At 40.4% G+C, this 11,714-nt stretch overlaps 1 protein-coding gene across 1 annotated transcript; it reads left to right on the top strand.

Moving 5' to 3' along the window:
- Window positions 1-8,514, top strand: ptges (prostaglandin E synthase). Its single transcript, XM_057818800.1, has 3 exons — window positions 1-3,511; window positions 6,470-6,552; window positions 6,628-8,514. The coding sequence occupies exons 1-3, from the start codon at window positions 3,404-3,406 to the stop codon at window positions 6,875-6,877; spliced, it is 441 nt and encodes a 146-aa protein (XP_057674783.1). The 5' UTR covers window positions 1-3,403; the 3' UTR covers window positions 6,878-8,514.
- The last annotated feature ends 3,200 nt before the right edge of the window (window positions 8,515-11,714 follow it).

Here is an 11,714-nt window from a genome sequence, read left to right as displayed (position 1 = left end):
GTTCTTCACAAGTGTATGGAAACTTTTGACCACAACTGTAAGTCATGGTATTGCTGCACTGACTGACACTAAAAGGAAAACTGACTCGCAAGATAGACAGTGGTCTTAATCATTTGTATTACTCTTTTCTGAGTAATGATACTTTGTGGAAGTTTGCGTATGCCATTAGCAAATCTGAATATTTTCTATTTTGCCTGCAGTCATCATGTTTTGCCAGCGTGAGCTCAAAAGGAAGTTTAGTCGTAACGTGATTCACTGTGCGCAAAGGGTGAACACAGTGTGAGTGTTCTGCTGACTTGCAGCGTCACGTCAATGAAAGTGTTTTTGGGTAAAACACGTTTACGTAAACATTCGCTCACTGGCTGCCATTCATATGGATAGCCTTCCAGTCCAATTGTTTTGTAACACGGGTTTTCTGGTCATTGCGTCATCACACCCTGACCCGCGTTCACCCAATCTGTTGCACATGCAGTGTGTACATGCAGGATTTGCTGTTACAGTGGGGCAAATAAGTATTTAGTCAACCACTAATTGTGCAAGTTCTCCTAACTGAAAATATTAAAGAGGCCTGTAATTGTCAACATGGGTAAACCTCAACCATGAGTGACAGAATGTGGAAAAAAAGACAGAAAATCACATTGTTTGATTTTTAAAGAATTTATTTCCAATTAGAGTGGAAAATAAGTATTTGGTCAATACCAAAAGTTCATCTCAATACTTTGTTATGTACCCTTTGTTGACAATAATGGAGGCCAAACGCTTTCTGTAACTCTTCACAAGCTTTTCACACACTGTTGCTGGTATTTTGGCCCATTCCTCAATGCAGATCTCCTCTAGAGCAGTGATGTCAACACGGACTTTCAACTCCCTCCACCGATTTTTTTATGGGTTTGAGATCTGGAGACTGGCTGGGCCACTCCAGGACCTTGAAATGCTTCACTCCTTTGTTGCCCTGGCTGTGTGTTTGGGATCATTGTCATGCTGAAAGACCCAGCCACGTCTCATCTTCAATGCCCTTGCTGATGGAAGGAGATTTTCACTCAAAATCTCTCGATACATGGCCTCATTCATTCTTTACACAGATCAGTCGTCCTGGTCCCTTTGCAGAAAAACAGCCCCAAAGCACGATGTTTCCACACCCTTGCTTCACAGTGGGTGTGGTGTTCTTCGGATGCAATTCAGTATTCTTTCTCCTCCAAACACGAGAACCTGTGTTTCTACCAAAAAGCTCTATTTTGGTTTCATCTGACCGTAATACATTCTCCCAGTCCTCTTCAGAATCATCCAAATGCTCTCTAGCAAACCACAGACGGACCTGGACTTGTACTTTCTTCAGACACGTCTGGCAGTGCAGGATTTGAGTCCCTGGCGGCGCATTGTGTTACTGATAGTAGCCTTTGTTACTGTGATCCCAGCTCTCTGTAGGTCATTCACTGGGTCCGCATGTGTAGTTCTGGGATTTTTGCTCACCGTTCTTATCATTTTGATGCCACGGGGTGAGATCTTGCATGGACCCCCAGATCGAGGGAGATTATCAGTGGTCTTGTATGTCTTCCATTTTCTAATAATTGCTCCCACAGTTGATTTCTTTACACCAAGCGTTTTACCTATTGCAGATTCAGTCTTACCAGCCTGGTGCAGATCTACAATTTTGTCTCTGGTGTCCTCCGACAGCTGTTTGGTCTTGGCCATAGTGGAGTTTGGAGTGTGACTGACTGAGGTTGTGGACAGGTGTCTTTTATACCGATAATGAGTTAAAACTAGGGTTGTTCCGATCATATTTTGTTGCTCCTGATCCGATCCCGATCGTTTTAGTTTGAGTATCTGCCGATCCCGATATTTCCCGATCCGATTGCTTTTTTTTTGTGCTCCCGATTCAATTCCAATCATCATCCGATAATTTTTCCCGATCATCTACATTTTGGCAATGCATTAAGAAAAAAATGAATAAAACTCGCACGAATGTATACATTCAACATACAGTACATAAGTACTGTAATTGTTTATTACGTATGACAATAAATCCTCAAGATGGCATTTATATTATTAACATTCTTTCTGTGAGAGGGATCCACGGATAGAAAGACTTGTAATTCTTAAAGGATAATTGTGACTTTGTATATTGTGGCTAAATATTGCCATCTAGTGTATTTGTTGAGCTTTCAGTAAATGATACTGTAGCCATTTAGCTGTTCTGCCCAATTGCATGATGGGAAGTGCAACCATGACTGTGCGTAGTGGTACCAATTGATATATCGTCTCTGCGTTGGGAAATAACATAGGGTGTTAAGAAAAAGATCAATTACTACCTTTCTTCCCCACATTGTTTCACACGATATTTCTAATCGTAGGGAGAGGGATTGTAGGGCTTTAGCCAATTAAAAAAAGGCTCCAAAGGCTGTCAAAATTCACTCTACTCATTTTACGCTGCCTTTTAGCTCTATATATAGGTAAAACGGCGCCATTACAGATTGAACGCAGCAATGTGTGAGTGGGTCGTGCAGCGCATGCGTTAATTGCGTTAAATATTTTACCGTGATAAAGTTTTCAAAAAATTACTGCCGTTAACGGGATAAATTTGATAATCCTACCTAAAGACTCTGGATGAGTGTAACATATTATGTCTGTAAAGTTAAATACAATTAGAAAACGATATCATTAAAAAATATATACAGTGGGGAGAACAAGTATTTGATACATTGTTGGCAGTGTATCAAATACTTTTTATATATTAAAAAAAAGCATGTCCGATATTTTTTTGCCGATTCCGATACTTTGAAAATGACGTGATCGGACCCGATCGATCGGTGATCGGGACATCTGTAGTTAAAACAGGTGCCATTAATAAAGGTAACGAGTTGAGCCTCGTTAGAAGAAGTTAGACCTCTTTGACAGCCAGAAATCTTGCTTGTTTGTAGGTGACCAAATACTTATTTTCCGCTCTAATTTGGAAATAAATTTAAAAATCAAACAATTTGATTTTGGTTTTTTTTCCACATTCTGTCTCTCATGGTTGAGGTTCACCCATGCTGACAATTACAGGCCTCTCTAATCTTTTCAAGTAGGAGAACTTGCACAATTGGTGGTTGACTAAATTCTTATTTGCCCCACTGTACATAGGCCAGACAGAAACACTCTGGAAAATTTTGGCTGTAACCCTTTTTTTTTTTTTTTTTGTGACACCTTTTAAAATGATGTATCTAATAGTAATTTTATAGCGGCAAGCCTGTTTTGACACCTCGCGTGTGGGGAGAGAGAATGGAATCCCCAATGAAAAGGTTTGAGTCAGTGGGTGGAGGCTAAAGCGAGTTAGAAATACCAGCCCCCCTTTGGTGGGACGCTCACTCTAGCACGCGCTGCTCCTCCTGAATCACTTTCGGAATCCTCTTCATTCCACGCAGTCATGTTGAGAAACAGCGTTTTCTCCTGTTTTGTTTTCTACGCTGTGCTGCTGGTCCTTAAGATGTACATGCTGGCCTTCATCACCGGACAACTCAGGCTACGGAAGAAGGTGAGTGAGGGAACGAATCGACGGCAACCGTTTTGAAAATGTATCAAAGACCGAGTGTAGAATGTGTCAAAGTCTGAGTAATTCATGACTGAATGATTCCGGGATACTCAATATTTTTTTTTTGGAGTGAAACAAGGATGGGAGAGCGGGAAAATGAATTCTATAAGGACATACCAACTTAAGTTGAATGTTTGGTAGAGTACATTATTGCACCAGAGTTGGCATCATTTTGAGGGTCTCCCGATACAGAGTACCGATCCACTACCTCTGCAATTTGTTTCCTTCAAAACATAATTTTTTTTGACAATATCCTTGTCCATCTCATTTGTGTCCATTAAAAAAAGGTAACACTTTATGACAAATATCCGTTATAACTAGTTAATAGATTATTAGTAATATGTTAATAATTTTTTTAAGCGTTTGTTAACAGTTTATTAAGCATTTATACTGATGCCTTATAGGTACAGTGGTATGAAAAAGTATCTGAAACTTTTGGAATTTGTCACATTTCAGCATAAAATCACTATCAAATTTGAGCTGATATTTGTCAAAATCACACAGATGAAAAAACAGCCTGCTTTAACTAATTAAAACATATACAGTACCCTCCATAATTATTGGCATCCCTGAAAAAGATGTTTTTTTAATTCAAATAATATGGGACCTTAATGGAAAAAAAGAGAAAAATCCAACCTTCAATACAAATGCATTCATTCAGTGGGGATGTGTGTTTTTTTTTAATTCAAATAATATGGGACCTTAATGGAAAAAAAGAGAAAAATCCGACCTTCAATACAAATACGATCATTCAGTGGGGGAAAAAAATCCCACACAAAGAAAAAATTAATTTGACATCAATTAATGTGTGTCACAAATATTAGCACCCCTGGTGTTAATACTTTGTACAACCCCCTTTTGCCAACAAAACAAGGTCTGGGGACTGAGATGGCCATGGGAGGAGCTTGATTTTGTGTCTGGTGAACCATTTCTGTGTAGATTTGGCCATATGTTTAGGGTCATTGTCTTGCTGAAAGACCCAGTGATGACCCATCTTCAGCTTTCTGGCAGAGGGCAACAGATTTCGATTCAAAATGTCCTGGTATTTCAAAGCATTCATGATGCCATGCACCCTAACAAGGTTCCCAGGGCCTTTGGAAGCGAAACAGCCCCACAGCATCACTGACCCACCCCCATACTTCACAGTGGGTATGAGGTGCTTTTCAGCATGCGCATCTTTCGTGGCACGCCAGACCCTCTTACAGTGTTTGTTGCCAAAAAGCTCAATCTTGGTCTCATCTGACCAAAGCACACGGTCGCAGTTGAAGCCTGGGACAGTGTGTATTTTTGTGTGAGGCACTGTAGGTTTTAACATTTTAATGAGGATAGTATGCAAACAATGACAGAAGGGGGGAAAATAGGTAAGTGAACCATCACATTTGATATTTTGTGGTCCCCCCTTTGGCAGCAATAACTTTAACCAGATGCTTCCTGTAGCTGCAGATCAGTCTGGCACATCGAGCAGGACTAATCTTGGCCCATTCATCTCTACAAAACTGCTGGAATTCAGTCAGATTCCTGGGATGTCTGGCATGAATTGCTGTCTTTAGGTCATGCCACAGCATCTCAACGGGCTTCAAGTCTGGAGTTTGACTTGGCCACTCCAGAACGTGTATTTTGTTCCTCTGAAACCATTCTGAAGTTGATTTACTTCGGTGTTTTGGATCATTGTTTTGTTGCAGCATCCATCTTCTTTTTAGCTTCAACTGTTTGACAGACGGCCTCAGATTTTCCTGCAAAACATCCGGATAAACTTTTGAATTCATTCTTCCATGGATGATTGCAAGTTGTTCAGGCCCCGAGGTAGCAAAACAGCCCCAAATCAGGATGCGTCCACCGCCATGCTTCACTGTGGGGATGAGGTGTTTATGCTGGTGAGCTGTTCCATTGTTCATCCACACATGACATTGTGTGTTACTTCCAAGCAATTCAACTTTAGATGAGTCCACAAAATATTTTGCCAGAACTTTTATGGAATGTCCAAGTGCCTTTTTGCGAACATTAAACAAGCAGTAATGTTTTTTTTAAGACAGCAGTGGCTTCCTCTGTGGAGTCCTCCCATGAACACCATTCTTGGCCATAGTTTTACATATAGTTGATGGGTGCACCGAGATATTGGACTGTCCCAGTGATTTTTGTAAGTCTTTAGCAGACACTCTAGGATTCTTTTTTACCTCTCTGAGTATTCAGCGCTGAACTCTTGGCATCATCTTTGGTGGACGGACACTCCTTGGGAGAGAAGCAACTGTGCCAAACTCTCTCCATTTGTCTTCTCTGACTGTCGATTTATGAACATCCAGACTTTTACAGATGGTTTTGTATCCTTTCCCAGCTTTATACAAATCAACAGTCCTTGATCGCAGGTCTTCAGACAGCCCTTTTGACCGAGCCATGATGCACATCAGACAATGCTTCTCATCAAAACATTTCTTACCAGGTGTGTGTTTTATAGTGGACAGGGCAGCTTTAAACCACTCATCATTGGTTGGGCACACACCTGATTTAAATGTTTAGTAAAAATTGGTTTCAAATGCTCTTTAGGTCTCCTTAGGCAGAGGGTTCACTTACTTATTATTCCCCCTTCTGTCATTGTTTGCATGCTATCCTTATGAGAATATGAAAACCTATAAATGTTTGTGTGGTTTTAGTTAAAGCAGACACTGTTTTTCCATCTGTTTGATTTTGACAAAGATCACATTTGATGGGGATTTTATGCAGAAATGTGAGAAATTCAAAAGGGTTCTAATATTTTTTCATACCACTGTATATTCAAGGGTGTAGGTTTGGTGTCAACATTAGTAGGGACGATATAACAGCTCACCCTGCATGTGGACAGAGTGAAAAAGTATTTCTGGGGGGCAAAAAAATCACAAGTTTTGTCTGTTTTGTGGTGTTATGTAGGCTTTTGCTAACCCAGAAGACGCCATGAGACACGGAGGACCTCAATTTCACAGGCTGGATCCGGACGTGGAAAGATGCCGCAGGTAAGGTCCGCTCACGAAGCCAAAGATCGGACGTTTTTTTGCCGTCCACGGCAGCTAACGAGCATTGTTTTGTAGAGCTCACCGCAATGACATGGAGAATATCTTCCCCTTTCTTTTCCTGGGTGCCATCTACTCCATGACGGGCCCGTCTTTGGGTGTGGCCCGCCTCCACTTCCTGGTGTTCACGGCGTGCCGGATGCTTCACAGCGTCGCCTACTTGGCCGCTTTGCCGGCGCCCACCCGCTCGCTAGCCTACGTGCTAGCGCAGGTACCCTGCGTGTCCATGGCATTGCAGATTCTGGCAGCGGTCGCCACCTACGCTTAAGCATTGACCTCAAATCGGACTCTCTGGAGTTTCATGAAGGCGAAAGGCGAGGGTTTCCCAGACTTGAATTTTACTTATCTTTTATCGCTAAAGCTAGCGTACTATTTTAATCATTTTTTTGAGGGAAAAAAATGCCTCTTTTCATAAAAATGGACATAAGTTTTGCCCTCCATGAACGTAGCGTGTTTTCGTGATGACTTTTAACGAATTTTAGTGTTTTCGTAAACATCAACGACAATTTATGTCTTACAAACTTACCATACGTGTTTTGGGAATTGTTTTAAACAAAGTCGCGTTTTTGTACACGTGGACAACAATTATATCATCAGGAAACCCAACATTCTTTTGTAATATTTTTTTCCGAAAAAAAAAAAATCATTTTTCGTAAACATTAACGATAATTTTGTTTTTCGTAAACGTGAATTACGTGTTTTTGCAAGTGCCTTTAATGCCAACAAAATTATCTTTTTGTAAACATGGACAACAATTATGTCGTTATATTTTTCTTCCGGAAAAAAAAAAAATCACTTTTCGTAAACATCAACGATAATTTTGTCTTTCGTAAACGTGAATTACGTGGTTTTGCAAGTGCCTTTAACCAAGGGAATGTTTTTTCATGAACATGAACACAAACGACAATTTTGCCTTCTGCGAACTTACGTACGTGTTTTCGGAAACATCAACGACGATTTTTTTTGTACACAAATTCACTGTACTTGATTTGGTAATTGTTTTCAAAGTTTTGTAAACATGGACAACAATTATGTCGTCAGCAAACCTAACATTGTTTTGTCATATTTTTTTCAGGAAAAAAAAAAAATCACTTTTCGTAAAAGTCAACAACAATTTTGTCTTCCGTAAACGTGAATTACGTGTTTTCACAATTGTCTTCAACTAAGAGAAGGGTTGTGTTTTCAAGAATACAAACGACAATTTTTTCTTCATCGAACTTACGTATGTGTTTTCGTAAACTTTTAACGACAATTTTTGTCTTACAAACTCACGTGTTTCGGTAATTGTTTTCCACAAACTGGCCTTTTTGTAAACATGGACAACAATCGTGTCGTCAGAAAACCTAACATCTTTATGTAATTGTTTTTTTTCCGGAAAAAAAATTACGTTTTCCATAAACGTGAATTAGTTTTCACAAGTGTCTTCAATCAAGGGAATGATTGTGTGAACACAAACATTAACACTAACGACAATTTAATCTCCTGCGAACTTCGTCGTAAAGACTAAATCGCGTAAGTCAAGTACGTCATAATCCGGGGACTACCTGTATCCTAGAATGATTTCCTGACCCCGATAATTGTTTTATTGCCATATCGTGAGATTATCATTATCAATGATCCTTGTATCGCAAATCAAAAACGCTTGGGAAACCCTGCTTTTCACTCCTGTTGTTTACACACAAACTGTGCATGGCGGAAGTGTGTTGTGACAGCATCAAAAATAGAGTCAAGCCGCCTTTATTTTTTTGCTGTCTTTTTTTTTTTTTTCTCTACTTGAAAACTCGAAGGAAGCTCATACCGACTGAATATTTCATATGTTGGATTATTTATTATTTAAGAAATTTTTACATTTGATAAAACAGTTTTTTTGTGTGCAAGTTGAGAATAAAAGCGTCAATGCAGAGATTTATTTGTAACAGTGTTATTATTAATATTATCATTAACCCTTTATATGGGACGGCGGCACGGTGGCTGAGTGGTTAGCACGTCTGCCTCACAGTTCTGAGATCAAGGGTTCAATCCCGGGCTTCGGCCTTCCTGTGTGGAGTTTGCATGTTCTCCCCGTGCCTGCGTGGGTTTCCTCCGGGAACTCCGGTTTCCTCCCACATCCCAAAAACATGCATGGTAGGCTGATTGAACACTCTAAATTGTCCGTAGGTATGAGTGTGTGCGTGAATGGTTGTATGTCTCCTTGTGCCCTGCGATTGGCTGGCAACCAGTTCAGGGTGTCCCCTGCCTACTGCACGTAGTTAGCTGGGATAGGCTCCAGCACCTCCGCGACCCTCGTGAGGAAAAGCGGCATGGAAAATGAATGAATGAATTTATATGGGACAGTTTTAAATACTATGCAAAAAAACAACTTTAAATTGTTATTTGGGACCACAACCAGAGTGTATTTCTGTTTTCTATTCATTTTAATTGGTGTGGGGACGCGTCACTGCCCCCCATGCCATGATAAAACACAAAAGAGAATGGGGGGAAAAAAAATAAATCATTATCATTTTACGCAAAACTCCAAAAATGGGCCAGACAGAAGTATTGGCACCCTTTGAAAAATCATGTGATGCTTCTATAATTTGTGTAATTAACAGCACCTGTTACTTACCTGTGGCACGTACAGTGCCCTCCATAATTATTGGCACCCCTGAAAAAGATGTGTTTTTTAGTTTCTAATTTTTTTCATTCATTCATTTTCCATGCCGCTTTTTCCTCACGAGGGTCGCGGAGGTGCTGGAGCCTATCCCAGCTAACTATGGGCAGTAGGCAGGGGACACCCTGAACTGGTTGCCAGCCAATCACAGGGCACAAGGAGACATACAACCATTCACGCACACACTCATACCTACGGACAATTTAGAGTGTTCAATCAGCCTACCATGCATGTCTTTGGGATGTGGGAGGAAACCGGAGTCCCCGGAGGAAACCCACGCAGGCACGGGGAGAACATGCAAACTCCACACAGGATGGCCGAAGCCCGGGATTGAACCCTTGATCTCAGAACTGTGAGGCAGACGTGCTAACCACTCAGCCACCGTGCCGCCAGCTTCTAATTTTTTTTTTAAAAATTCAAATCCTATGGGACCTTAATGGAAAAAAGAAAAAAATCCAACCTTCAATACAAGTGCATTCATTCATTCATTCAAAATTATTTGACATGAAATAATGTGTGTCACAATTATTAGCACCACTGGTGTTAATACTTTGTACAACTCCCTTTTGCCAACAAAAAAAGGTCTGGGGACTGAGATGGCCATGGGAGGAGCTTGATTTTGTGTCTAGTGAACCATTTCTATGTAGATTTGACCATATGTTTCGGGTCATCGTCTTGCTGAAAGACCCAGTGACGACCCATCTTCAGCTTTCGGGCAGAGGACAACAAATTTTGATTCAAAATGTCCTGGTATTTCAAAGCATTCATGATGCAATGCACCCTAACAAGGTTCCCAGGGCCTTTGGAAGTGAAACAGCCCCACAGCATCACTGACCCACTCCCATACTTCAAGTATTAGGCTGAGGGTGCCAATACTTTTGTCCGGCCCATTTTTGGAGTTTTATATAAAATTATAATGGTTCTCAAGTCCTCAGACAGCTCTTTGGTCTTCTTTCTTTTCTCCATGCTCAATGTGGTACACACAAGGACAGAGGACAGAGGTTGAGTCAACTTTAATCCATTTTAACTGGATGGAAATGTGATTTAGTTATTGCCACCACCTGTCATGTGCCACAGGTAAGTAACAGGTGCTGTTAATTATACAAACTAGAGAAACATCATATGATTTTTCAAAGGGTGTCATTACTTTTATCTTGCCCATTTTTGGAATTTTGTGTAGAATTATCATGATTTTTTTCAATTCTCTTTTGTGTTTTTTCATTGCAAGCAAAATAAATGTCGATATTACTACAAAAGCATTTGTAATTGCAATTTTTCTGGGAAAAATTGAGTTATTTGACAGAATTGCAGGGGTGCCATTTCAAAATAACATGTAAAATAGACATTTTTTGGGTAGAAATGACTTTTTTAAGCTCTTTCAAATGGAATATTTTCCCTCAGAAATTCTTTTAAAGATTATCTATAGCATCCCTACATTTTTGTCATTAAACGAAGGCAAACGTCTTACAGTGCCCTCCATAATTATTGGATTTATAATAATTACATTTTTTAGCTTCTAATATTTTTTTTTTCTAAATAATATGGGACCTTAATGGAAAAAAGAGAAAAATCCAACCTTCAATACAAGTGCATTCATTCCGTGGGGAAAAAATCCCACATAAAGAAATAATTATTTGACATCAAATAATGTGTGTCACAATTATTAGCACCCCTGGTGTTAATACTTTGTACAACCCCCTTTTGCCAACAAAACAGCACCTCATCTTCTCCTATAATGTTTCACAAGATGGGAAAAGACAAAGAGGGATCTTCAGCCATTCCTCTTTGCAGAATCACCACCACCACCCCACAGGTTTTCAATGGGGTTGAGGTCTGGGGACTGAGATGGCCATGGGAGGAGCTTGATTTTGTGTCTGGTGAACCATTTCTGTGTAGATTTGGCCATATGTTTAGGGTCATTGTCTTGCTGAAAGACCCAGTGACGACCCATCTTCAGCTTTCGGCCAGAGGGCAACAGATTTTGATTTCAAATGTCCTGGTAAGGTTCCGTAGGGCCTTTGGAAGTGAAACAGCCCCACAGCATCACTGACCCACCCACCCCCATACTTCACAGTGGGTATGAGGTGCTTTTCAGCATGTGCATCTTTCGTGGCACGCCAGACCCACTTAGAGTGTTTGTTGCCAAAAAGCTCAATCTTGGTCTCATCTGACCAAAGCACACGGTCCCAGTTGACCGCTTGGCGAACTCCAGACGTTTGCGTTTATGATTGTGAGTGAGGAAAGGTTTTTTTCCGTTCATGCCTCCCAAACAGCTTGTTGGCGTGTAGACAGCACCTCATACCCACTGTATAAATGCACTTGTATTGAAGGTTGGATTTTTCTCTTTATTATTTAGAAAAAAACAAAATTATTAGAAGCTAAAAAACACATAATCATTATAAATCCAATAATTATGGAGAGCACTGTATGTCTGGACATTGTGCGAGTCTGCGAG

This window comes from Corythoichthys intestinalis, chromosome 17 (assembly GCF_030265065.1).
Source record: "Corythoichthys intestinalis isolate RoL2023-P3 chromosome 17, ASM3026506v1, whole genome shotgun sequence".
Taxonomy (NCBI): domain Eukaryota; kingdom Metazoa; phylum Chordata; class Actinopteri; order Syngnathiformes; family Syngnathidae; genus Corythoichthys; species Corythoichthys intestinalis.
This window is presented reverse-complemented; position numbering and strand designations above follow the sequence as displayed.

Bases quoted from the DNA above. Each gene is read 5' to 3' on its own strand.
- ptges (XM_057818800.1), top strand. From the start codon at position 3,404: ATGTTGAGAAACAGCGTTTTCTCCTGTTTTGTTTTCTACGCTGTGCTG. The intron at 3,512-6,469 runs GTGAGTGAGGGA...GGTGTTATGTAG, and splicing joins AACTCAGGCTACGGAAGAAG to GCTTTTGCTAACCCAGAAGA. The intron at 6,553-6,627 runs GTAAGGTCCGCT...ATTGTTTTGTAG, and splicing joins GACGTGGAAAGATGCCGCAG to AGCTCACCGCAATGACATGG.